This window comes from Nerophis lumbriciformis, linkage group LG35, assembly GCF_033978685.3.
Source record: "Nerophis lumbriciformis linkage group LG35, RoL_Nlum_v2.1, whole genome shotgun sequence".
In the NCBI taxonomy this organism is placed as follows: domain Eukaryota; kingdom Metazoa; phylum Chordata; class Actinopteri; order Syngnathiformes; family Syngnathidae; genus Nerophis; species Nerophis lumbriciformis.
This window is the reverse complement of record NC_084582.2, coordinates 18,600,649-18,628,210: the sequence shown is the minus strand read 5'-3', so window position 1 is coordinate 18,628,210 and position 27,562 is coordinate 18,600,649. Positions and strand designations below refer to the sequence as shown.

At 39.8% G+C, this 27,562-nt stretch overlaps 1 protein-coding gene across 6 annotated transcripts in view; it reads left to right on the top strand.

Annotated features, from left to right (window-relative positions):
- LOC133575128 (centrosome and spindle pole-associated protein 1-like) overlaps positions 1-25,238 on the top strand; it is a 29,390-nt gene extending 4,152 nt beyond the window's left edge. The window contains exons 2-28 of one of the 6 annotated variants that reach the window (XM_072912255.1): positions 200-318; positions 2,142-2,214; positions 2,354-2,454; positions 3,769-4,082; positions 4,162-4,262; positions 4,343-4,439; positions 6,419-6,476; positions 9,133-9,404; positions 9,626-9,738; positions 9,819-9,951; positions 12,986-13,097; positions 13,860-13,898; positions 14,717-14,864; positions 14,959-15,102; positions 15,786-15,913; positions 16,191-16,340; positions 16,410-16,580; positions 16,745-16,849; positions 16,990-17,050; positions 17,499-17,631; positions 21,861-22,015; positions 22,080-22,193; positions 22,779-22,819; positions 22,908-22,986; positions 23,229-23,338; positions 24,311-24,446; positions 24,523-25,238. In XM_072912255.1, coding sequence (XP_072768356.1) covers positions 211-318; positions 2,142-2,214; positions 2,354-2,454; positions 3,769-4,082; positions 4,162-4,262; positions 4,343-4,439; positions 6,419-6,476; positions 9,133-9,404; positions 9,626-9,738; positions 9,819-9,951; positions 12,986-13,097; positions 13,860-13,898; positions 14,717-14,864; positions 14,959-15,102; positions 15,786-15,913; positions 16,191-16,340; positions 16,410-16,580; positions 16,745-16,849; positions 16,990-17,050; positions 17,499-17,631; positions 21,861-22,015; positions 22,080-22,193; positions 22,779-22,819; positions 22,908-22,986; positions 23,229-23,338; positions 24,311-24,446; positions 24,523-24,710 — 3,384 coding nt within the window. In that variant the 5' untranslated portion in view covers positions 200-210 and the 3' untranslated portion in view covers positions 24,711-25,238. Of the gene's footprint in view, positions 1-199; positions 319-2,141; positions 2,215-2,350; positions 2,455-3,768; positions 4,083-4,161; positions 4,263-4,342; positions 4,440-6,418; positions 6,477-9,132; positions 9,405-9,625; positions 9,739-9,818; positions 9,952-12,985; positions 13,098-13,859; positions 13,899-14,716; positions 14,865-14,958; positions 15,103-15,785; positions 15,914-16,190; positions 16,341-16,409; positions 16,581-16,744; positions 16,850-16,989; positions 17,051-17,498; positions 17,632-21,860; positions 22,016-22,079; positions 22,194-22,778; positions 22,820-22,907; positions 22,987-23,228; positions 23,339-24,310; positions 24,447-24,522 lie in introns of all 6 variants that reach the window. The other 5 variants (XM_072912256.1, XM_072912254.1, XM_061927604.2 and 2 more) reach the window with 5 other exon arrangements.
- The last annotated feature ends 2,324 nt before the right edge of the window (positions 25,239-27,562 follow it).

The following is a 27,562-nucleotide window of genomic DNA, read 5'->3' as shown; positions in this document are numbered from 1 at the left end:
GACAATAGTTAATCAAAATAACATGTTCTCCAATATCGGCCAGGCTTCCTTGATGTGTTCATTTAAGCAATTAATTTACTAGTAATAGAGCAATTTATATTTGATGTTACCTTTGTTGGACAGTAATCACACCCTGCAGTTCTTGTTTATTTTCTACTAATTCAAGAATGTATGTTTTATGCTATTTCTGTGTGATCAGGTGGCAAGTAAATGATGGAACTGGACGATGAACTGGAGAACTTCATCAGGGAGCGTAAGGCAAGAGTGGCCCAAGATAGAGCAAGTTTAGAGGAAGATGCTCCTTACATGGAAATCAGGGTGCGTATGCTATTGACTAAACTGTGCAACACAGTACACTTCTGAAGCCTCATAATTTGAGCTAACTCTCATCTATTGTGGCCGACAAGGTTAATGGCGTAGCAACGCTCTAAACACAAACGCTATAAAAAATCATGCACTTAGGTCATTTGGCGCTCCAGGCAGGCGTGTATTTTGTACCTCCCCGGTATACTTGCCTGCCGGAAAAAAAAAAGTGGATTGCGTCTGTTAAGTGAGCAGAATAAGGAGCGCAATCCATTTTGCGTCTCTGTTTTCATTCATTTGCAGAACGTATGCTGATTAGCAATACGCCCACAGTACTGGGATTAGAAGATGCAAATATACTATGCAGTATGTGCAATGTGATTTATCAATGCTCATCACCCAGTGTTTTGTGAGCACTATTTACCACTTTTGAAAAGTATGTCCAAACTGACACAGTTACCTGCAGTATCGGTGCTGCAGCCAGACGGGGAACAGAGAATGTGTGCGTGTGTCACCCTTTTCGCATAATCTGTCAAAACGTAAAAATATTAGACATGTCGTCTATACAGCAACATCCTTGTATAATGTTTTTGCTGCATGCTGGGTGAGTTATGGGGCTGATTAAAACAAATTCAATTGAAGCGTTTAGGTGTCTGCTGGCGTTTTTTAATGCCGTTCATTTTTAATTTTGAATACACTCAAAGTTTGACATAACGCGGCCGTTGGGGTCCATAAAATCCCGATCACATTATTCTTGAGCGTGCGTTATATTGAACTTTTTAAGTTTGACCTTTTTTTTTTTTCTAAAAAATACCAAAAAAATTATCCAGCGTTATGTGGTGAGAAGAGTGGGAGTTTGCAGACCTACCAACGCACAGTGGTTTAGGTTTATGAGTTCCCATTTGTGTTGTGCTTCCTACTTGCTGTAGTGTTGGAACTGCATAATCCTTTCTCGTCGCAATAGTACAGATGCATTTTTTTCAAAGGGGACACGCGTCAATGATTCGCTTCAGAAACAACAACAAAAATGTCTGTTTTCTTTATGTAGACAGGCGAAAGAATAAAGAGCCCGGCAAAGCCAAACATGAACAACATCTTGAAAGTAAATAAGCATTTGTCGCATCTGCTTTATGTCACTGCTGGCAAACGCAGAGTGCTGATGACGATAACGAGGATTTTTGATGGATAGCCTCCCACGTGACCTGACATGGATGATGGATTGTGCTCCCACGTCACAGAATGGGGCGAGCACTATCTACCAGTGGGTTGATTCACTGCAGATAGTCGATCATTTGGTGAAAAACAACGCGTTTGACCCTCGTGGGGGGAAAAAACGGGCGAAAATTTGGGGTCCATGGCACAACCGCGTTTATTCAAACTTGCCTATATATAGAATATCTTCTATATGAAAAATAATCCCTGAAGTATGCATTTTGAGCATAGTAAATTCAGCCTCTCTGCCATGTGCGTATCAGCAGTGCACAAAAAAGTGCTTCCAGAATGCCCACAAAAAAGTGTTACATGCCTTCTGCTTGTTTAATAGCAAAACGCCACGTCTCCATGATGAAAGCTGCGTGGTACATGCAAAAACCCTCCTTTAAATAAATGCGCCACTTATGAATAGCATGTGCAATGTTAGTAAATTTCACGCAACACACCCACCAATATTACATGTTATTTTATAGATTGCACATGATGTTTAGCACATGATTTTTGGATCTTAGTAAATCAGGCCCCAAGTGTTTAAAGGGAACCTATGATGATTTTAATCTACATAATGCGTATTGGATATGCTTTAATGTAAATTTGGATAATTAATATTTATTGTCTTCTGACAGGCAAAACCTCACAGAAGCTATCGGTCCACGATCAAGGAGAACATTCCCCCCAAGTTGACTCCACAAGAGAAAGGTTTGTGATCACATATGCACTCTTAATGAAATGTGTATTGGTGTATTGTACCTATATTGTCATTATTTCTAGTATTTTGTGGTGTGGTAGTTAAGGGGAAAGATGTCTTGAAATACTAATTGTTGTGCTTTATCAGAAGAGATCTACAGTGTGGGTCTTCCCCTTGGTGTGGAGTACGATAAAAAGAAGAAGAGACTTCAGCATGAGCGTCGTATGGAATACAGAAACTACATGGCACAGGTGACATAATTCAAATTTTACTGTAGAATAAAGATTATCCTGTCATATTATTAAACCCCCTGAAGTACACTGTATGTGTCATTGTTGTTATGTAGATGTTAAACATGAACACCTCTTGTAAGCTATTGTGGTAACTAATACAGTATCACACACATATAGACAGATAAATTACAAGTACGCTTATCCTAAATCCAGCGTTACAGTGTCCCTTAAGTCGGCCTGCGAACATTTTTTATTTTCAATTGGAATATGAATAAATAACAGCATTTACGAGAGATAGAATCTTGCAAAGCGCATCAACCAATATGATTTCCAACATTTGTGATGCAAAGGTTGATATTCTTGGCAGATTCCATTTCCCCTTAATACTTATGTTAAAGTCATCATAGCATCCACTGACATCTCTCTTGTGTCCAATTATTACCACACACTCATACACAGCTCTCAGTGGAGGGGATATTCTCTATGGAGTTTGGAGCTGGTCGTTTACCGACAGTGTATTTACTCTACCAGCAATAATGCAAAAGTTATTGCTGCATACCTTTTTTTAAATTACAGTTTCAAAACTCAAACACTGTGATGATAAATGATTAACATCACATTAAAAGGCTTGTCACAGTCAAATTTGCAGGACACAGCTAGAATGCGTCATCAACATGCATAATCACGATATAACGATGCTATTAACATCTCTACCATCCACCAAATTTATATATTGACTTAAATCATATATATTGTGCAACTCTAGTCGTGCAGCCCTATTAAGACATATTTAAGATTACACCTGGATTGTGTTGAGTAAACAATGGCAGGAGGGTAAGCAAGCAGTGTGATCAAATAAACATTTTTATAGCGGTCAATTGCTTGCAGATTTTTTGCCATTCGCTGGCGGGTCCAAAACTGAATCCCTGAAGCAGGGAACTCAAGTATTTTTATTGTGTATTTTTAGACTTGGTTATTATGTATTTATAAAGTATAGCCCACTTACTAGGAAATTAAATGTGTTTTCTGTGAAAAACTGCCTGATTTTAGATAGAATTGGCATGAGAGTTTTCCTACAGGCTGCTAAAAAAAAGAATTAGCTTAATAAGAAATCTATGTACAGTATATGTGTGGCTGCGAATGGTGAATAGATAGGGATCTAGGTAGAAAAGCGCTATACAAGTACGACCCATTTACCATTTACCATCTATTGTACACGGGCAAGAAAGAACTACATGTACGGGTATATACTGTATGTTACAGTGGTTGTTTCCAAGTTTGTACCCATGTTTCCAAAGGATAGTCAGTCATACATTACTTCCTACATCCCAGCAAAAGCTGCTTGAAAAGAAGACAAGCGATGTTCTCAAACAGCAAACACCTTCATGGAGGGATGCAGCCGCTTTGACAGAAGCCAGAAGGGACTCTTATAGGCCTCCTTCCCCTTCTGAGGTCACGATCCCCTCCTTTCCTGAAGAGCCATCTTTGGAATCTCACAGACACAAAGACAAGCGTTATGAGCCCATTGACCTGGAATCAGAGGAGGATCGGCATTTTAAGGTGAAGCTAACAGGCTCCAGGAGTAGTAGGCAACAAGGTTTAGATGCCAGTTATGAGAAGACCCAATCTACAAGGAATGATACAAGGTAGCTGGAATTAATATATTTTCTTTTCAAATGTTAGACATTTGCAAGGTTTTGTTTGCTCTTTCGTTGCTTTTTCTAGGGAGAATGAAGAGATGCCTTCAGGTTTTGCCAGACAAGGCCGGAGATCAAACGCCCTGAAGAAAACTGATGACGCTGAATTTGCTACCGGCCTTCTAATCGGTAATATGCCTTTTTCAAATCGCACAACACAATTACACCTTGGGATCCACAGTAAGTAATTATAAACAAACAATGTTTAGGAGCCATTGATACAGCTGAAGCCGTGCAGAAGAAGAAGGACCGCTACAGGCAGGAGCTGCAAGAACAGATAGCCGAGCAGAAAAGAAACAAGATGAGGCAAGCCTTTATTCATCTTTATTTATTGAATTGTTGGGTTTTTTATTGTTTTGAGATGTATTCTGAAACCCAGTAACATACAGCTGCTGCACGAATTTATCCAAATCATTGTAAAGACTTTCAAAGACCATGAAGCTCAAACTCCAATCACTGCATTATGTACAAGTATGCACAAGTTAAAGCATATTTGAGATGTAACTCATAGTAGATGTGTCCTTGAAAATGCAATTTCAAAAGACATCTGTTGACCTGAGTCATACTTTCAGTGCTCTTTTTCACAAGTTAAACAAAAAAAGTTATATAAATATGTCTGTGTCGATTCTCTGTCATCCAGTTCATGGTAATCTGAAAAAGTTGAATTTAAGGCAAATGGACTTCTCTAATTTATTGAAGGTTTTTCACCTTTTACCCAAAAGGCTTCTTCAGCTCAAAATTTTAGGTGTGGTGTCTCCCTATTAATGTTTTTGATGGGTTTGTCCTCTGTGTATGGTAACAATAGAGTTGTTCTTGGAGCGGTATAGCTCGGTTGGTAGAGTGGCCGTTCCAGCAACTTCCAGGTTCCAGGTTCGATCCCCGCTTCCGCCACCCCAGTCACTGCCGTTGTGTCCTTGGGCAAGCCACTTTACCCACCTGCTCCCAGTGCCACCCACACTGGTTTAAATGTAACTTAGATATCGGGTTTCACTATGTAAAGCGCTTTGAGTCACTAGAGAAAAAGCGCTATATAAATATAATTCACTTCACTTGCTGTAGACCAGGGTGGATGATAAACGACTGTCCTGTCTACCAGTAGCTCGTTTACTCGTTAGAGGTCACTCCACCCGTGTGACGAAACAGTCTTTGGGTGAAAGATGACATGGTTGTTGGCAGGCGACAGCTGGTGATGCAAACCACATCCTCTGTAAAGGCTTCTCTAGTTGTGACGTAAATCAGGGCTTGTCAACTGGCGGCCTGAGGCCCAAATCAGGACCACACCTGAGTTAGATTCAAAACTTGGAATACAAATGTTTTTGAAGCAAATTCTTAAAAACACAAGTACTCCTGTTGTATAGGGGATCTTGAACCACTGTAAACACACTTGTGATTTACATAAATGAGGCGTTCCTAAAGGCACTCCTTTAGGTTCTCTCCTTTTTTGTAGTAACACTTTTTTTAATAATGTGATTTATTTAACTAAGGTGTTGCTGCAGCTTGTTTACTTCAGATGCAGTAATTTGTTTATCTTCTTCAGTTATACTTGTAGTGTTCCTCAAGGTTCCATTTTAGGTTCTCTCCTTATAATTATTTGGATTATTCAACTAGTGGCCCGCGAGTTCAGTTAAAAAAATTCTGAATGTTTCTTAAAAACACGAGAGTGCTTTCATAGAGATGATCTTTGACTAGCTTTTTTTGCAGAAGTTCCTTAAAAACACAGACCGCTCATGTAACTCTGACAAAATAAATAGACCAAAATCAACTGTCTACTGTAGAGAATGCTGCTTCTTCGGAATGTACAAAATAAGATTAATAGTGAAGGGAGAAGTCCGACCCCAGTCCTTAGCTTTCCGCAAATGTGGCCCTCAAAACTTAACTTGAATATCCCTGACATAGATGGCCTCTTTTACACCTTTTTCAGACCAACAGTACTCCCCCATCCAAGATTCAGACATAGTTGTCCGAAAAGGAATGTCCTTTTTAAAAAAAAAAAAAAAAATGCAATTCAACCCATGACTCTCTGGTTGAGGGGACTACCCTCTAATGTTTGTCATGTAGTGGTGTAAGGGTTGTGTGGTCTCTCCAATGTACCGGTATTGGTCATTGGACTTACTACTACACTGCACTGCATAAACAAGTGGATTACTTGGAATTTTGTTATTGGGAGGGACCATCTTTTTGTCTGAGAATCTTAATGGGTTGGAAATGCATCAGTAAATGGAAAATGTAGATTGATAAGTGACTATATAACTATTTTGAAACTGTATGTTTTGACTCTGTTACAGAGAGAAAAAATTGGAGCTAAGAGTTGCTGTAACGAGGGCAAACGATCCAGAGAATCAGGTCAGAATTTGATGCAAAACATTGCCAATTAGTTTTTGAGGCAGTAGCATGTGAATACAGTGTGCTCTGTGCCATCGTAGGGCTTGCATTTCAGGAAAACGGCCACTTTCAATTTGAATAGTGTTTAGTTATGAAAACCTTTATTCAATATGATAGCCTTTATATGTAACCCCTTTACAAACTCTTAACACACATGAAAAAATTGTATAAATGTTTTAATAATACAGTGTGGTACCTCTGTTTTTTGTTCCTAATCAATCCATTCCAAAAGCGCTGATAAAAAGCGAATCATATAAAAACCACAGAAATTACATATATCCAATAATCTGTTTCAGACACACACAAATATTAAAATAAAACATTTTACAGAGACTAATTATAGTGGCATACATAAAGAAAACAACGTGAAATTCATATAAATGATGTATTTTCAACATCACTTTTAACTGAAGACTGTTGGCAAGTGAGCGCAAAGGGAGGAAGGAAGAGTGAAGCGGACGCCACCATACTTTTTTGTACTTTACGAGTTCTTTCTTGAATATCAAAGTGCTTGCATATGCATCTTTGTTTGGCCCCATGGTGTCTTATTGTGTAGCCGTACTCCATAAAAAAAGAGACTTGTGGTATTACTGCATTAACTGTGTTACTTAGTAAAGAACTACAGAATCCACCAGTGATGATATCATATATTCATCATAGACAGATTCATCATAGTCTTCCGGGTGGAGGGTTAGAGAACTGGCGCAGTAATAAAGACGTGTTATGAACACAGTGGGACTTACGCTATGTAATAATAATAATACATAATACAACAAGGCTGAGTCACCAATGCGTGGGATTCTTTCTTTCTGGGATTCTAGCACACATGCAGAGAAACTTGTTTGTTATGCATAGCGTTATCTCGTACAATAACCAAGTTGGTGACAAAAAAACTGCAACATTTTGGTGGAAACCAAATCCTACAAATAGTATTTAAGCTAAAGAAAGCTTTGCAAAAATGTAAATGCACTGTATATGTACAGTATAGTAAATACAGTAACAATGTAATACGTATAAAAATATGTTAAACCCAGCACAGTTCTTAAGGCATTAAATCCTTCGCAGCTGGACTGTTCCTTTTTAGTCTTAGACGTTTTGCCTCTCATTTGAGCAGGCTTCCTCAGTTAATGCATACAGACCTGTAGTTGTTGAAAATGTTGAATCAGGACTTTTGCCACGGCAATATTGCTCAGAATAAGCTTCAACTCGACTTGAGTAGCTTAAGTCTTAGCTACCAAAATGCGTGTAGCTACAGATCCATCCACCACACGCAATAAAATGGCGGTTACATGGACACAAAAGCTACGTTGTTATTCTCATTCCGTAAACAGTGGCTTAAAAGGGTGTAGAGCTGAAGCCTGCCTGGGGTACAGAGATTTAAAAATCAGACTGAAGCCTGAAAGTTTGCCACACCATAGCGGATGACACCATGGTACCTCTGATTAGTGGTTTTGTGTTGTTGTCGGCCTAGTTTGCACTGGTTTCCTAGGCTCACCACGTGGAGGTTAACAACCTCAGCCCCAGACAGCTGTAGTCTGAGGGCATGGTGCAGGATACAGTTTATTTATTCTCTAAAATCTAATCCAATCCACTTTATTTATATCGCACATTTCAAAAAACAATAAAAGTTACACAAAGTGCTGCACAGGTGTTAAAACATATATTTAGAAGCAGGATAAAAGTAAGGAAAGTCACTTGTATAAAACATTTAATTGTAAAGAGTAAATAGATAAAAAAAAAATTTTTTTAATAGACTAAAATCACAACCCTCATGCTTGTTTAAAAGCCAAGGAGTAAAAATATGTTTTAAGATGTGATTTAAAAAATTCAAGAGGGAGCCTTCCGAATAGCAAAAGGGATATCATATGTTCCAAAGTTTTAGAGCCACAGCAGAAAATGCACAATCCCCTCTGGATTTTAAACTGATTTTTGGGACGACAATAAGAAACTGATCAGTTGACCTTAGAGACTTTGTTGGAGTGTACATTTTTAAAAGGTTTGACATATATTGTGGCGCTAATCGGTTAAGAAATTTAAAAACTAACAATAATATTTTCAAATGAATTCTAAAATGAACTAGGAGCCAGTGAAGGGATGCTAAAATGGGGGTAATGTGCTCATGTTTTTCTGTGCCAGTTAAAAGGCAAGGAGCAGCATTTTGGACTAGCTGCTATCGAATGATTGAGGCCTGGTTCAGACATAGAGTGAATTGCAGTGACATGCCCAGACGTGGATGGTTTTGCTCTATTCTAGTGCAAAAGGGAGTACTCTGCCAGCACAACAGTTGTTACGAAGGAGTCGCCCCTGTTAGTCAATTAGCCTTGTTATGAAAAAAGTTTCAGGTGTGCAACTGAATTGAATGCTAATGCGAGTGACTATTTTTGTGCTGGTAGGTGTCTTCCTCACTTGTAAACTGTCATTTTGCAACGCAATAGAGCAAAACTATCGGATGAATGGTATAATGGGGGGCGAGAACACTGTGCATTTGATCGAAAAATATAATATTTCCACACATTTCTGTAAAGTGTCTGTCCTATATATTTTTTTTTATTCATTGATTATTGTGTGATACACAAAGCACTTTAGTTTGATGTTTATCTGTCCATCCACACATTAGCACCAAGTTGAGCAGTTTGGACTGAACAAGAGAAGGGACCTTAACTTCCTGCAGCCTTCAGCGTTGGGAGAGAGAGAATCTTCATCCAGAAGTTTATCTAATAAAGACAAAACTGGCAGTGGTGGCAGGCTGACGCCTCCACCCGATCAGCCCCGTTTGGCTTTTCAGTCTCCAGTGATGGAGGGCAGCTCCACCATGGACCTGGTGGAAGGTGGACTGTCTTCTAATAGCCAGCCTGCTACCTTCTTCCAAAGAGCTATGGATACTCCCAGGTATACTTTGGTGACTGAAAAATCATCTGCCATCAACTCTTTTAGTATTAAATGTTGGTTATAATTTTAACAATCAGAAGGGTTGAAATTAGGAGAACTCGTGTTCTAAGACTGTGAGTTCTTTTAAGTTTGACTGACATTTCACTGTGTATCTAATGGCTTAGTAACGTCAAGAAATAATTTGTATTTTTGTATTTGTATTATTGTGTTTCACTCTACAGAATTCCCTGGGTGCTTCCTCACCCGCCTCTTAATGTCATGGACCCCTCCCGAGGCAACTATGGCGAGCCTCATCACTACTATAGAAACATGGTTGACCCAAACATTGCCTACTGTAAGCTCTGATCTCTTTTGTTCTCTTCATCCACATTGAAACTTGTTATTTAACTATTTTAATGTTCCATCTCTGCCTAGATGGTCATTTGCCTTACCCTTCTATGGGTCTTCCCATGGTTTACTACAACATACCACCAGGAGGAGCTGTGCCCAGTCATTTGGGTGATGGGAGACCCCATAGTGGAAACAGGCTTCCTGAGCTCCCACCACAGTAAATATTCTTGCTTATTTGTTTTACTCTACTTAGATAGCATAAGAAGCAAAGGGATATCTTGGTAATTACTACTTGGTGAAATCCAATTATTACCCTTTAAACAAACTTTTGACAAGAGTAAAATCACAGATAAGTGACAAGAATAGTAGTAACTCATAAGAATTGAAATTATGTCCTAGTAGACTGGATACAGTCGTCCCTCATGTATCGTGGTTAATAAGTACTGGACATGATTGCAGTAATCTGTTGTTTTTGGTGCTAAAAAAGAAAGGTTTAAAGTCATCCAACACCTTCAATCACTGTCCCTGAAAACCTCAAATAAAGCCAGAAATCTTGGGGTTATTTTAGATTCTGATTTACATTTCGACAGTCACATCAAATCAGTAACAAAATCGGCCTACTAAGACTAAGACTTAGAGGGCTCATGTCAGCTCAAGACTTAGAAAAACTTGTACATGCCTTTATTACCAGTAGGCTAGACTATTGTAATGGTCTCCTTGCAGGTCTTCCCAAAAAACTGTCAGGCAGCTAGAGCTTGTTCAGAACGCTGCTGCTAGAGTTCTAACAAAGACCAAAAAATGTGAGCACATTACACCAATTCTTGAATCCTTACATTGGCTCCCTGTACATCAGAGAACTGATTTCAAAATCCTCCTGCTCACATATAAATCACTACATGGTCTAGGGCCGAAAGTATATCACCGATATGCTCCCACTATATAAGCCCTCTAGATCACTAAGATCTTCTGAGACCAATCTGTTAGCGGTTCCCAGAGTAAACTCAAATCAAGGGAGAGCATCATTCAGTCACTATGCAACAAATAGCTGGAATAAACTTCCTGAAGATGTCAGACTTTCCCCAACTCTGACTACTTTTAAAACTAGACTGAAAACTTTTATGTTCACCTTAGCTTTCAGCTAAATCTTTTAATATTTTAACTATTAACGTCCGCACTGTTTTTATTTTTATTGTCTGCATTTTAATTTTGCTTTTATTTTCTTTCATTTCACTTTGTTGTCTGTGAAGCACTTTGAGTCTGCCTTGTGTATGAAGAGTGCTATGCAAATAAAGTTGCCTTGCCTTGCCTTGCCTAAACTAATTTATGTGACGTAGGATTATTCTTAGTAAATAAAACAGTTTAATCAATTGGTTAACATTACATTATGCACCAATAACACGGAGGATCCTCCAAGCATCAAATACTTATAACATCCTCGGTAATTCCTTTAAGTTATAACTAGGCTACCATGTGCTGAAACCACGGGCGTAAACTTTGGTAAACCGTCGCAGCTACGCGTCATTAGCTGTGATGTTGGCATTCCGTCTTGTTAGCAATGCGCGTCCTGCGTTGTCATTCCGCATCGATCACGTCAAAGCTGTGATATTGATGTCGAAGATGATATGAGTTCATCTCCACTTCGCATTGCCCAGACTGCTGATTGTTAAGAGCAGATTTCTTAGCAAATATGGCGCTTCGAGTCTGGTCTGTCTGGTTTTTGACATTATTCACGTCAAAGTCTCACCAATGTAGAGATTTGTTATTGATGAGGCAGGAATTGAAGATAAAGTCAAAGTTGGTCAACATGAGATTGCAGCGGTGAAGATATTGCCAGGATTGGCCACATGTTGTTTTGTTGACGCAAAAGTCCCGCTTGGGGGAATATGTTTATCAATCACCACAACATGATAATAGAAAGTTAGACAAATACTGCCCTGTGATACATATGAAACTAAAATAAATAAATACATACAAGTTCACTTAACACTTAGACAACAAAACATGCAGATTATGCTTTAAAAAAAAAAGTTTCTATAAATCCGCAATTTAGTGAGACCACGATATTTGAAGGGTGATGTAGTGAGGGACGGCTGTAGTTTTGAATATTACCGCAATAAAACAAGATAGGAGAAGCAAAAATGTCCTTTCTTTGCAGTGTTTTTTTGTCCTGACAGGTCCAATACTATGCCTGTTACTATGACCCCCCATACTGGGTTTCCCCCCCATACTAGTATACCACCAGGCGGAGCTGTACCCAGTCAGTTTGGTGATATGAAACCCCACAGTGGAAACAGGCTTGCTGAACCCCCACAGCAGTAAACATGCTTGATTCTTTGTTTCACTCAGCTTAAATAGCATAAGAAGCAACTTAATATCTTGTTAATTGCTTGATGCCTAACTATTACCCTTTAAACAAACAGTTGACAAGAGTAAAATCACAGATACATGATAAGAACACTAACTCAAGATAATTGATATTATTGCTCAGTAGACTGGAACATTTTGAATATTGCATAAAACAATATAGGAGAAGCAGAAATTGCCTTTTGTTTTAGCAGTGGTACTTTTTCTTGTCCTGACAGGTCCAATACTAATACCGGTACTGTTAATACAGCCGCCCAGGCTGGGCTTTCCCCTTATACCACCATACCACCAGGAGGCGCTGTGCTCAGTCAGTTTGGTGATATGAGGCCCCACAGTGGAAGCAGGCTTGCTCAGCCTCCACAGCAGTAAATATACTTTTTCTTCTGTCAACATTTTGCTATTGTAATTTGTAGCGTTACCTCAGTATTTGGAGACATACAATTGATTCAAACAATAATGTATTTTATTGTATCACGAGGAGCGAGTAAGAAGCAGCGCAACTCAAAAGCATATGTGTCACTTAAGTTTAAAAATACAATGGTGCTGCTGAGACAATGCTCACTAAAATGCAGTGGATCCAAAAAGGAGGTTGGCAGAAAATGTCCGAACCACATTTAGACTTTTCACGTGCAACAGGACAGCTTCTTTGTTTAATTAAACATAGATAGCATGAGAAGCAAATGAATGTTATTACTATACTTTGTGATCCTATTACTCTTTCAACAAACATTTGATAAAATTCATAATCACAGATAAGGGATTAAGTAACGTATAGGTCGTAACTCAAGATAACTCAAATTGTTTCAGTGGACTGAATAGTTTATTTGTTATCATAGTAAAAGCAAAAATTGGTCCAAGTAGTGGTACAGTGTTTCTTTTTCTGACAGGTCCAAGACTAAGCCTGGTACTTCGGCCCCCCTTACTGGGCTTTTTCCCCCAGAGAGTTCCCGATCAACCAAGCAAACAAATTTGGACTACCTAGAGGGCCTACACAAACAGGTATGTTGGAGTCATCTCGTGTCTCTTTTAGTCTATGATGTATTATCGACCCGACTTATCCAGGATGTACCCTGACTTCATCTGGATTAAATTTAAAATAAGATTTTGCATTCATCTACAGAAGGCTGATGTTTGAATCAAAACTCCACTCTAAATCAATAATCCATCAGTGTTGTATACAGCTCCTATGCAGGGTTATAGATTGACAGAAATACTTAGGGCCGCATACACCTCTGTTTTATCTCTTATCGACCGACTTACCACCTATGAGTGGTAGAGTTTTTAATTACCAGACCCTAGGTGGAATTTATGTAATCACGTAGAAATCATGCAACTCTTGTGAAGTCTCCCTTGATTCATTTTATTAGAAGTTAAGGTGCCGTAACAATTTAGTTTGAGCAAATTCTAAGACCATGATAACTGTTGCAGCGTCACAGAATCAAAATTACCATGACAATTACACAGGGGCTCTTTATAAAACACAACGGCCACGTTGTTAAATGAAATAATTTACTATCATCAGACTGAACGTCATCAAAATGTTTCTGAGAAATTCAAAGCATTACTGTTGAGTTGTCTACTTGTAAGTTGATTTCATGAACACCTCTTCATCCCAATCCGATTCAGATCAGACAGACCTCTGTTGTAGTGCCAATACACAGGAATGATTATATATATGCTGAAGTATGCACAAACTATCCTGAAAATCAAGAGGTTGGGTGGGATTCATTCACTGCATCTTAGTTTGTGATATGTTGGCAGGGCGATGCCAGGAAAGGGGACATCCAGCTTTTCAACAAGGTAAAATAGCAAACTTTGGGACTCAAATAGTGCAAACCCTTTCCAATCCTTGGATCTCCACTGTATTGAATACCCCCGTGCCACACCAATCCCTTCCTGTCCCTCCACCTCTTCTCGTCTTGCCAATAGTGCTTATTGTTGCTGTCGTATTCAATCGAGAATGTTTACCCCTTGCCTACTTTTCCTGCAAGATCGTTACACTCAACTGTGTATTGACACAGGTATTTGGCCACAACATTACTGCATTTTCAGGAATGAAAAAAATAAAAAGCTGGAAGTATATTTTCTGGTTACTTTTGTGTTATGCATACTACTAAAGGGACAACTAGTCTGTAACGTTTATTTTTTAATTGGACCATTTTTCAGTGTAAATCCAAAAGTACTCATTACAAAGGTCTGTTGTTGCTATTATTTTCACATCATCGTCTCCGGTATAATGTCATGCCCTTTTTACACAAGTGTCTGTGATGCATTGGCATTTATTGTAATAAGCACTGTAGGAAAGAGGAATAATGTGAGAGACAGAAAAATATATTAGGAACTACAAATTAGCTGTCTTCTGTCGTTTCTTTTTGTCCTTTTTTAACGTCACAAATAAAACAGACTGGTCTGATTACTTGTTAGATATAAGTTGTAACACAAATCCCTCCTGCTGTGTCTTATTCTTGGGCTGACCGAGTGCGTATGAGGTGTGTTAAGATGTGGGAAACGATGCATACTGCCACTTACTATAAGGAGTTGTAACGACAAGCAACAAGTAAATTAATGTATGGGGAACAAAGCGATCTTCATGTGACTATAGTAGTGTTGTGTTACAGATTCAAGAGCAGCAGGAGCGAAAGCGTGTGGAGAGGGAGGAGCAGGAGCGTTACGAGGCAAAATTGAAGGACGACATGAGAAGACATCAACCTTGGGGTCGAGGTGGAGGCGGAGCCCCACTCAGAGACAGTACAGGACATCTCATTGGTGTGTCACACAGTTATCCTCCCAAGATTTTGTTTTAATACACTTCTTTGATTGCCACATGCTCTTTTTATGCAACTATGATACTACCGGCCAGCTGACCTTAGCCAGATGCACAAGCTGAATGAAGAGGCCAAGAGCCACCCAGATCGAAGGAGAGCAGCTGTGATGACAGCCAACAACAGGGTCTCTGGTACTGTAGCAGAGAGCAGTTGCACTGACACTAGTGACCGGCTCCCTGGTATGTAACACACTTTGATCATATACTTTACTTTAAACACTGCAGCCTTACAGTCAAACCGATTTATGTGACAGAAGTTAAGAATATAGTTAATTAATTTGTTTGAAATATGTAAACATTTAAGAGAATACATTAAAATGAAGGAATTACACTAACATTCAATGAGCCACACCACTAAATTGCTGCTATTTGCCTGTTGTAACTCTTTAAAAATAAACTTAAATCTAAATCTGATAACACACATTAAACTACTCTAAATGTGTATTGGCCCATCTCAGTTAAGGTTAATTTATTTTGGTGCAAGATTCCTATGGTAAAGATGACTCATTTCAGTGATAGGATTGAAAGTAACAGGAGTGGGTTAGAAAATACATGAACTATAACCAAATAATATCTGTACTAATAACATGTTGGGGCTGGGGCCTATCCCATATGCATTCGGGCGGAAGGCAGTGTACACCCAGGACAGGTCGGCAGCTCATCATGTCTAGAATTTACATACACACAAAAGCATACAAAAAGCGCTGACTCTAGAGTTGTTGACATGGGTAACAGGAGTATTACAACATGTTACTGTGCTGCACAGATACAACCTGAATGAATGCTCTATCTCTGTCATCTATAAAGTTTTACACTGTAATTTTATGAGCAGACATTTCAGTCCTATTACTTTTTTTTTATAGGCTTCACCCATGTCCAAACGCCCCAGTTGGTAGTGGGCAATATGTTTGACAACCAGCTCATACAGGAGCAGTTCACACAGCAGCAGCTCCGTGACAACGAGAAGTACAAAGCTGAACTCAAACTGCAGGTACCTCAAACCCTGTTGGCCTCAAGAGCTTGAAATGACAGAGTTTATTGACCAGTCTTGTAGATAAAGGCGAATGCAAAAAGTCTTTGTCTTTAAGCTAATGCTTGGTCAGGTGGTACCAGTGGTTAAAGGTGTTGTTGTGGGACGTAGTAGCAGGCATTTAGACTATCCCATAGAAACTGCTTAAACAGAAATTCAGGTGAAGGCTTTTAAAGTGTACACCCAAAATTGCTCATTAAAGTGTCCAGTTGACCTAAAAGCTTGTATGTGTTTGCAGATAGAGGAGAAGCAGCGTAAACAGGCAGAGGAAAGGGAACAGATCAGGCTTGAGGAAGAAAAGTTAGATAAGAAGGTGGCAGAGGACATGGCTCGCATCCAGAAGGACTACGAAGAAGAACAAGAGAAGAAGAAACGAAAGGAGATGGAGGTGATTGACCAAAAACGAGTTTTTCTTATCAAAGTACAACAAACAAATGAAATAGGGATTCTGCCTCAGGTTAAGGCCAGAGTCGAGAAACAACATCTGCTGGCAGAACAGAAAAGGAAGGAAATAGAAAGTAAGAAGGCAGAGGAGAAGAAGGAAGCAGAAAGTAAAAAGGCAGACGAAAAGAAGAAAGCGGCACAGGAGAAGCAGTGTGAACAAGAGAGGGAAGCCCAAATAGAAATGGTGCGTACTGTCTAGTTTCCGCTGCTGCTTGAATTGAGTGTCTAATTTTAAGTGGAATAACATTAGTATTGATCACTAAAGCTGTGATCTTTTGAAAATATTGTACTACTTCTATGCAGGTGTGCACATGATCATATTATGTATAATTATTGGGGGGGACTTAGGTTCACAGGGAATTGCCCCCATCAAAGTCCACCTTGGAGAGGAAACAGCAGTGCAGCTCTAGGCCTCCCACCATTGAGAGCCGACAATCCACTGCTCCCCTTTCTGTGAGTCTAACAACACACTCTAAAACACACAAGGCAATGATCGTGTGTTGTACCAGTTTCCTACCTTGTATTTTATTTCTTAGTTTTTCTCTTTCTGTTTGGAAATGTGTTCTTAACCCTTGTGCTTTTAATCTTTTTAGGAACAATCTCTGTCTATCCCCCATTCTCCACCTGCTTGTAGGAATGAACTTCGATCTGCAGGTGTGTGCGCACTCAGAAAAAGCAATCAAGCTCTTTCAATTGAGCAATGTGCTTGTATCTTTCTGAAAAAAAAACTTCCAATCAATTGCCTTAGTTGTGTTATGGTTATCTTCAGCTGCCCACGGGTACAAGTTTGGAACAGTATTCATAACAATCCTCTTTATTGTATCCCCTCAGTGGGAAATTCCTTTTGGTGTTTGTTTACATTCACATTCAGTGACATGCCAGGAGGCACTTAGGGGTTTAGTGCCTTTACTCAGTCTCTTCTGCAATGCTCCACAATCTACATCTCGAGCCACCTGTCTCATTCTCTACCTTTTTGAGATGTGGTGGTCTGACTTGAGTTGGAAGCAATTAATTGTAATACCTTCTGCAGCTTCTAAGAATTGACATACAAGACAATGGATAGCAGACTAAACTGAACAGTGTTTACGGTGTATGTTTACAGCTGAGCAACGGGAGGTGTACAGCAAATTGTCAGCATTGCGTCAGCAGCTTCACCGAAGGCTAAAACGAATGGAGCCAGAAGTCAATCTACAGTATGAAGATTGGGATGAAATGGACTCCCTTTTTGCTCGAAGGTACTGACTAGATCAACTGTGAACATGTACAAACTTACTTGAACTAACCTAAACAATTGTTTTTTTACTGTGTTTTAAGTATATAATGTTGATACCATACAATACTGTACAAACTGTGGAATCACTGATTTACTTTCGGGTTTTCCTTTCAGGGGTCGCCACAGCAATGCAATTACATTAATGCTTGTCTTAGTTTTTAATGCTTATCTGGCCTTTTCTGACTCAACCCTGACTGGGAGTCTTAACCCAGGACCTATTATTTATAGAAGCATATTGTTTTTTTAATTTAGAGACATGAGTTAAAATGGAACCCGCTTATGTCAACAACCCTTCTGTGTTAAACAAATCCCACTCCAAAATGTAAAACCTGAAGGGGTATTTTTTTGGGGGGGGGGGGATCGGTGCGTTATGTTGCAGTATTACTGCAGGGTTTCCCCTACATGTTAATGATCATGGCGCCATGCCACGGCAAGATAACTGCCGCCACACCTTTAAAATATATATGTATATATATATATTTTTTTTTTAACATGAAAACTAATTTAAGTGATATATTGTATGAAAGGATATACCGTATATAGTGTATTATTTACATACCGTTGGCTATAATAAGTTTGAAAAAAGCTCAAATATCATAAAACGTTCCTCATTGCTTTATTTTGAAAGAAACAAACAAAAGTCCATCTAAATCGCCTGTCAAAAGCGCGTCAGCTGGTCGCGCACCTAAACGAGCTGACACCTGGCAGCATTAAGGGAGAAACCTGAAGAAAACGGTATTTTAATCTAATTAATGCATTTCTTGTTCAAGCCAGTGTAAACTACCCTAAATCTTTTGACATTATTACAGACAATAAGGTCTAACTGATCTTCCGTTTGGATGTTTCTGTGTGGAGTGTGCATTTGCGTGTGTTTTTGTGCCCGTGCGTACATTCAGGCTCAAAAATGTAAGGTTCTGGTTCATCATTTGTCTCAAAGTAGTCATTGTCTCTCATGAAGTCTGCCATGAGTAAAATTGTAACCTGAACATTGTGATGTGTCTGTGAAATTAATATGTTGCGGTATGCTTAAAATGAGCAAACTATGTAAACATGATTTTATTATTACTAATAATAATGTTATTAATGTTAATATTATTTTATTAATGATAACAATACAATTATTATTAATGTGCCTGTTACTACATTACATATACACACCAGTGTTGAGGGATGCCGTCAAGCTGAAAAAAGGATTCCTGGCTATCTACTCCAGAGGCAGCAAACTGGTACCAACAGGCAAGCGGTGCGTGGATTTGGCGGTCACAGAGGCAAAAACTTGGACATGGGGGGGGGGGGAGTTCGGGGAAGCCTTGTTAAACGACTTCCGAGCGGCTTCAAATCAATTCTGGGCCACTATCCGCCGCCTCAGGAAGGGGAAGCAGTGCACTGTCAACACCGTGTATAGTGGGAACGGTGTGCTGCTGACCTCGACTTGGGATGTTGTGGATCGATGGAGGGAATACTTCAGAGACCTCAATTCCACCCACACATCTTCCTATGAGGAAACAGTGCCTGGGGAATCTGGTGCGCTCTCTTACTTCTTGGGGAGAGGTTGCTGAAGTAGTTAAAAAGTCCCTCGGTGGCGGAGCCCAGGGGATGGATGAGATCGGCCCAGAGTTCCTTAAGGCTCTGGATTCTGTGGCGGTGTCTTGGTTGACAAGACTCTGCAGCATTGCATGGACATTGGAGGCTGTGTCGGATAGTCGAACCTCGAATTCAGGAGGAGCATCGTGGTTTTCTTTCTGGTCTTGGAACTGTGGACCAGCTCTTGGCAGGGTCCTCGAGGGTGCATGGGAGTTTGCCATGTGATTTGTAAACTTGTAGAAGGCATTCAACCGTGTCTCTCGGGAAGTAATGTGGGGAGTGCTCAGAGAGTATGGGGTAATGGACTGCCTGATTGTGGCGGTCCGTTCCCTGTATGATCAGTGTCACAGCTTGGTCAGCATTGCTGGCAGTAAGTTAGACCCGTTTCCAGTGAGGGTTGGACTCCGCCAGGGCTGCCTTTTGTCACAGATTTTGTTCATAACTTTTATGGACAGACTTTTTAGGCTCTGTCAGGGCATTTAGGGGATCCAGTTTGGTAGCTGCAAGATTAGATCTCTGTTTTTTGCGGATGATGTGGTCTTGCTGGCTTCATATGTCCAGGATCTTCAGCTCTCACTGGATTGATTCGCAGCCGACTGTCAAGCAACTGAAATGAGAATAAGAACCTCAGAGTCCATGGTTCTGGTTCTGAGAAGCTTCATCGTTCGGGAGGAATTCCAGAATAAAGCCACTGCTCCTCTACATCAAGCGTAGCCAGATGAGGCGATTCAGGCATCTGGTCAGGATGTCCGCCGGACGCCTCTCTGGGGAGGTGTTTAGGGCACGTCCGACCGATAGGATGATACAGGAAAGACCCAGGACACGGTGAAGAGACTGTTTTCCAGCTGGCCTGGGAACGCCTCGGGATGCCCCAGGAGGAGCTGGACGAGGTGACTGGAGAGGGAGGTCTGGGTTTATCTGCTTAGGCTGCTCCCCCCGCGACCCGACCTCGGATAAGCGGAAGAAGATAAATGGATGGATGTATGGATGGATAGATATATAATGTAGGATATATCAACTGATTTGTTTATTTTACAGTCACACTCCCCAATTGCAAGCACACGCACAGAGAACACACACTCACAAACAGCTGTGTAAGCTCATCCTGACGTATCACACCTTCACAAACAGTTTTACTAAACACGACTCTTGACATCACTAATAAGTAGAGATGTCCGATAATATCGGACTGCCGATATTATCGGCCGATAAATGCTTTAAAATGTAATATCGGAAATTATCGGTATCGGTTTCAAAATTATCGGTATCGGTTTCAAAAAGTAAAATGTATGACTTTTTAAAACGCCGCTGTGTACACGGACGTAGGGAGAAGTACAGAGCGCCAATAACCCTTCCTTAAAGGCACTGCCTTTGCGTGCCGGCCCAGTCACATAATATCTACGGCTTTTCACACACAAGTGAACGCAAGGCATACTTGATCAACAGCCATACAGGTCACACTGAGGGTTGCCGTATAAACAACTTTAACACTGTTACAAATATGCGCCACACTGTGAACCCTCACCAAACAAGAATGACAAACACATTTCGGGAGAACATCCGCACCGTAACACAACAGAACAAATACCCAGAACCCCTTGCAGCACTAATTATTCCGGGACGCCACAATATACACCCCCTCTACCCTCTGCCCCCCCCCCCCCCCCCCCCCAACCCCGCCCACTTCAACCTCCTCATGCTCTCTCAGGGAGAGCATGTCCCAAATTCCAAGCTTCTGTTTTGAGGCATGTTAAAAAAAATAATGAACTTTGTGACTTCATTAATCAATATGGCAGTGCCATGTTGGCATTTTTTTCCATAACTTGAGGTGATTTATTTTGGAAAACCTTGTTACATTGTTTAATGCATCCAGCGGGGCATCACAACAAAATTAGGCATAATAATGTGTTAATTCCACGACTGTATATATCGGTATCGGTTGATATCGGAATCGGTAATTAAGAGTTGGACAATATCGGAATATCGGATATCGGCAAAAAAGCCATTATCGGACATCTCTACTAATAACATTAGGGTGGTTTTAATAACAAGTGAAACAAAGTTTGTTCTATGGAATATTGCTCACATCCAGCCAGGAAAGTGACGCTGTTCTAGCGAGCATACACGCACTACATCACCATGGCAACACACATACAACATCTAACTCGGCCTGGATTAATACGACCTTTTCAAATTTGAAGTGTGACGTTCACAAGTGTTAGGAAAACTCCATGTTCCATGGTTTTCACGGCGCCGAAAAAAGGCTTCATGGCAAAGTCCGCCTAATTAGTAATGATTTCATTTTCAATCACGACTTAAGCACACTTTGCCCAACTTACGCGGAGTGAGCGTAACCACAGGCTGGATGGGAGAATACAAATAAGCAATGTGTAAAAACCTGGGAAAATTAAACCCTATTAGAGGACAACCATTTTAAAAAATTGCTAACATCACAAGTGAATGTGCAGGCAATGGTTAGTTTGAGATTCGATCTTGGTTATGTCGACAACCGTCGATGTCAGTCAGCCAGTTCGAGGGTCGACATAAAAGGGTTCCACTGTTGCTATTTGTTAACAAAAACAATGAAACTTGTATTTGTTTACACAGACAAGCGCACCAGCAAGTGGATGTGTTTGAAATGGCGAGGCGGCGGCCCCAAGCTCCAGTTCGAAGGCACAACTCCAGGAAACTGCAACCTAGTACTCTGCTGCGAATTCATGACTTACTTCAACTCGATCACTCCGGTGATGAACTCTTAAACTGTAAATTGTACTCTACTAAAAGTTTAAAATAACGTAACGTGACTAGTTTGTGTATGTGACTCAGATGGTGAGTCCAGGCTCAGCTCCACTGAGGTCCAAACAGAGAAGACAGGGGGCGTAATCAGTCGGAGTAGGTGGGACGACATGGAACCGCGTCAGAGGTCAACACACCAGGATGGTAAAAAAAAACACTTAAACGATTTATTTAGTAAATGTTAATATTAGTACTATTAGTAATATTAGTTCATGTAGCCCCCACTCCCTTCCCTCTGTTGCAAGTTTTCTGGATTTTATGTAACATGTTTATGTGTGCTTATGGCTATTTGAGTTTTTTTTTTCTTGGCCTCAGTCTGGACCCCCTCCCCAAGAGCCCAGTCTCAGACCGAACCTTTTTTTTACTCATCCAACACAGCCCCATACCCAGCGTTTACCTTTTGCCCACCCTTCTAAGGGCCGCTGAAAGTTGGCTGACCCGTCAGCGTTCCTGTTCTGTCTCCCTGTAATGTGTGTTTGCTCTTGAATGGGTTTGTGCTGAAAATCTGAATTTCCCCTCGCGGACTAATAAAGTAAACGACTGACAAAAACAAACAAATGTACGAACAAACATGCTGCTTTTCCTGTTATCATAAAAGTACCTCCTCAAAGAAACTCTCAATATTCTGCTAAGCAAAAGATGTCAGCCAATGCTTCGGTGCCGTGTGTAAAAGTAATCAATTAGCAATTGATACTTTTTGTGTACGCAGTCAAATATCTTGTGTTGCAGATTGTTTTGACATATCGCCTCCAGATCAAAACCACTATCTGGTGAGTTAAAAGAAATGTTGGTTGCTTTGTTATCAAGAAAGTTTCCCAAATTACCTTACTGAGAACTCTGATGAGTGCCGTGTGAAAGGACTTGTCTGTGTTGAAGGGAAGCGAGATGGGCCGACTTCCACGAGGATCTCTGCTGGAGTCAGAGAGTGCCTTCCTTGGTAAGAGTGCTGTGATAGAACTGATCACGTTAAAGTCACACGTGTTTACCGTTATCATTACGCAATGTGCTATCTTTTTTGTTGTTGCACCTGTTCCATATTAAAGCCCAAATATTAACCTAAACTAGTATTTGTTAATTTGAATGTTGTCTGTAACCTAAAGGGTAGTGCACATTGATCGTGGTAGTATAGTGTTTGATTGATAGTATTGTCAATGAGTGGCTGATTATTTGTGTGTTCAGCCACTTTGGGAGAAGATTTTCCAGTACCAAGCTCCCCAGACGTTAACATGACACACCAACCCTCAGCCCGGGAAAGGAGGAGGCTGACCAGACGGTGCCCATACCCACAGGTGCTCAGTTGTACAAAATGCTTACATATTAGTATAGTGTTACGTGGGTTTTCAATTGTAATCAAAAAGGTCTCACAAATACCAAATTGTACCAAAACCAGAGCATTTATTCCCATAAGAAATAATGTAAATAAAATGAATCCATTCCAGACACCCAAAAATATTAACACATTTTATAGAAAATGAAATAGTTTTATGCAGAAAACAATGTGATAATACATATAAAAGACAAACAAAATGGATAATTTAACTTTTGACATAATTTTTACCTTTTTATTGAAGACTCTTTGTAGTAAAGACCAAAGTGATGAGCGGAGAGGAGGGTGCCACACTAAGGCCACTTTTGTACTCTGCTACTAGTTCTTTCTTAGTAATGTTTCTCATCTTCTTTATCAAACTTTCTTTGGCCACATAGTTTGCAGCTCAATTGTGCAGTATTCAATAAAAAGACTTTAACACAGTATTCTTGAACACCTTATCACGTGAACAGTGCATGGACAGCTCAGGCAACACAGTGCTTGAAAGAACTTGTTTCGGCAACGATTGTTCATCGTTCTAAGTGCGTTCTATGAACAAATAAACCCCACACACATAATAAAGATCATCGAAGGATTCCCTGGACGGAATCTGTCCATTGTTTCCCAACTGTAAAGGAACCACGAACCATTCTTCTAAAACATTGCGTCATCGATGCATGGAATTCTTTGTTTTAGCACTCGATTCCATTAAATGATACATGAGCAAAAAATCTAATTTGTTTGTGCAATGTCTGGTCCTATGACAACCGAGATGGTATACGAAAACTGGGGCAACTTTTTTGTCAAAAACAAAAATGTACAAAAAGTAGGGCCTATGAAAACTGAGGTACAACTGTACTTTGGTAATGTCATTAGTCTAAATGTTTCTTTCTGAGTTACACATTACATAACAGTTTACATGGGACTTTTGTATCATGTCTTCTGAATGGTTCAGGAAGAAGAGTCCTCCTATGACAACCCATTTCACATAAGTAGCAGGAAGCAGAGAGTAGCGGAGTCCAGCATTGAAGAAAAGGACCAGGACAGGATATTCGATTTGAAAGACCCCATTTGTCGTGGAAATACAGCCGGTACAGCTTGACTGATTAATTTCTGTGCATTAAAAGCTTCATGTGATTAAAATGATCTCTCTATCCCATTCTGCAGGAACTGTAGATCTGTCTGATGATGACTCATTACCTCCCCCGTTTTGCCCCCTCACTCACAATCGTCAAAGTTCAGTAGAATCATTCTCAACTGATCCCTGGATGCGACCAGGTACTTCAGAAACTCTTAAGTGTTTAGAGCGCCCATTGAGGAGGGAGCCATTAACAACGCAGGAGACGGTCCGTTGAATGTTGCAGAAGTTTTCCAACTTCACTCTTCGTTTGATCCAGATCTTTGAGGTGTCACATTGTAGATGATTTTTCTGTTGAAAATGTGACAGATGAATGTGACTGATGTTACTACTTTATTTGCTATTGTATATGTCACCGGTACCCAATTGGATCCAATGGGCCAAATTTGGGCCACTGGGTTGTTTCGTTTAGCCCGCCAAAGGGTGGCCTCTCAAATATTTTACATAATCGTACTGACCTGTTTTAAGATCACACAATCATTGATGACATGTCTGCAAAGAAACTACCTAGTTCTCAACATCTCCACTACCTTATATATATGGAAGTATAGGGCTAAACTCATTCATGGTGATGCTGTACACTTAAAATCTCTGGTGGGCACATTTTTACTTTGGCACCCCTGGTCTATGTTATCAAGAGCTTCAGTGCCAATGTTCAATGAATTCATAGTTTTATATGGGCAGCTTTGTATTTAATAATTTATATGATAGTTTATTGACTAGAGAGATGTTAAATAAATCTTTGTCTTATGATTGATGTGTTCTTTCTTTATTATTTGAGTGATGATCAAATTATGTACCCAGGGCCGCCCCACCCTAAACGTGTAACACGACCCCATAAAACATGCGACTCATGGGGTCCCCGTTTTGCATAAAGAAGCACTTGTAAAATGACGACTGACAGGAAGCTTTTTTACCGCAAGCGTAATCCTACCCTCTTCCTGCTCCATCACTGATAGGCATATCATAGAACATTTCCCCATTCAGTCCCAGTGGCTTTCATAGTGAACATTAGTGTGTCTTGAAATGCGGAATGTATTTCAAATCTAGGTCACAGCTGAGATGGTAAGGTTTACACATAAATGTTTTCCTGACGTTTGAATTGTATTGTTTATAATTGTGTTTAAATTATTTTGCACACATTTTTTTTTACTATTTCTTCCTATTTGTTTTTAATACAAAATATGTATCAAATGTAATCTAAGTTTGATTTAAAAAATATTAACATTGTTTCATATCATTTAAAAAAGTGTGGGAAAAAATTGTAATGGTGCGGGCTCCAAATACAATTCTGCTTCGGGCCCCAACTTGGGGTGGGGCGGCACTGGGTCTACAAATTAAAAGATGTCATCACAAGGATGTCATCTGATGAGCAACATTCATTGTATGATAGAACACTATTTTAGGCAAGGCCAGCAAGTTTAATTGGTACACAAGGCATTTCGAAGTGCTTTACAGAAAATTACAAGGCAAAAATAAAATCATAAAAATAATCATGATTTAAATTAAAATCATAAGAACAATCATATTAAAGTCAAAGAGGTATATAAAATCTTTTAAGTGTCACGCACAATTAAATAAAAATGTTTTCAGCCTAGATTCGAACATTGCCAACGTTGAGGCCTGTCTTTACATCTGGAAGTGTTCCAGATTTTTGGAGCATAAAACTGAAATAGAATTTTTGTTAAACACAAGGCACCTCGTTTCAGCAACAATCACTGAGAATGGAGCATCTTTAATATTGTTCAGTATTGCACACTATAAGGATAGGAGAGGTGCTTTATTGTCATTGTATTTGCAACACAACAAAACTTTGTTGAGCAATCCTATACAACAGCATCTTTCTGATCTCTCCCTCCCTCCCTCCCTCTCCCTCCCTCTCCCTCTCCCTCTCTCTCTCTCTCTCTCTTTCTCTCTCTCTCTCTCTCTCTCTGTCCACTACTTGCTGTACATATCCTACCAAGTCAGACCTACACTGTTTCAATGTCCATTTCTCTGATGATACAATTGTTGATGACTGAAGTGATGATAACAACCAAGCCTACCCACCCCCCTTCACATCCCACACCCCGGATTGTAAATAATGTAAATAATTCAATGTATATACTCTAATGATGATTATCTTGTGTGATGACTGTATTATGATGATAGTATATATCTGATAGTATATATCTGTATCATGAATCAATTTAAGTGGACCGGCCACGACTTAAACAAATTGAAAAACTTATTCGGGTCTTACCATTTAGGTCAATTGTACGGAATATATTTACTTCACTGTGCAATCTACTAATAAAAGTCTCAATCAATCAATCAAAAAGGCAAGTTATCAGTGGATAGATGATAGATATGGCGATGAATAAAAAACAGTAATATAGTGGATGAATGAACGGTTAAAGTGGCAGGGAATAGACCACGAATTGATTAACGTGGACCCCGACTTAATCAAGTTGAAAAACTTGTTCGGGTGTTACCATTTAGTGGTCAATAGTACGGAATATGCTGTACTGTGCAATCTACTAATAAAAGTTTCAATCAATCAATCAATGAATTGATTAACGTGGACCCCGACTTAAACAAGTTGAAAAACGTATTCGGGTGTTACCATTTAGTGGTCAATTGTACGGAATATGTACTGTACTGTGCAATCTACTAATAAAAGTTTCAATCAAAAAGATAGGTTAGTTTGCAGTGGATAAATAAACAGTTGAATTGCAGTGGAAGGTTAGTAATCGTGGACTGAATAAATTATCAGTTAAAGTGCAGTTAATAAATAAGCAGTGCTGGTGTATTGAGTAAATTAACAGGTATGCAGTAAATCAAATAGTTATAAATCGAAGTTTGGATTTCATTAGACTAATCTCTCATCACTTGAATTTTAAATACATTAAAACGGTATATTTATCGTTCCGTTCCCGACATGAAACATTACTTTATAATATCAAACCCAAAACAAAGGCGTTTTATTGTGAAACGACTCGAACATAGGGGGGGGGGAGCGTTTATTGCTATTGCGCATGCGCGTATGAAACGTATTTTGGGGGCTTGTGGGAGGCGGAGGTGTTGAGA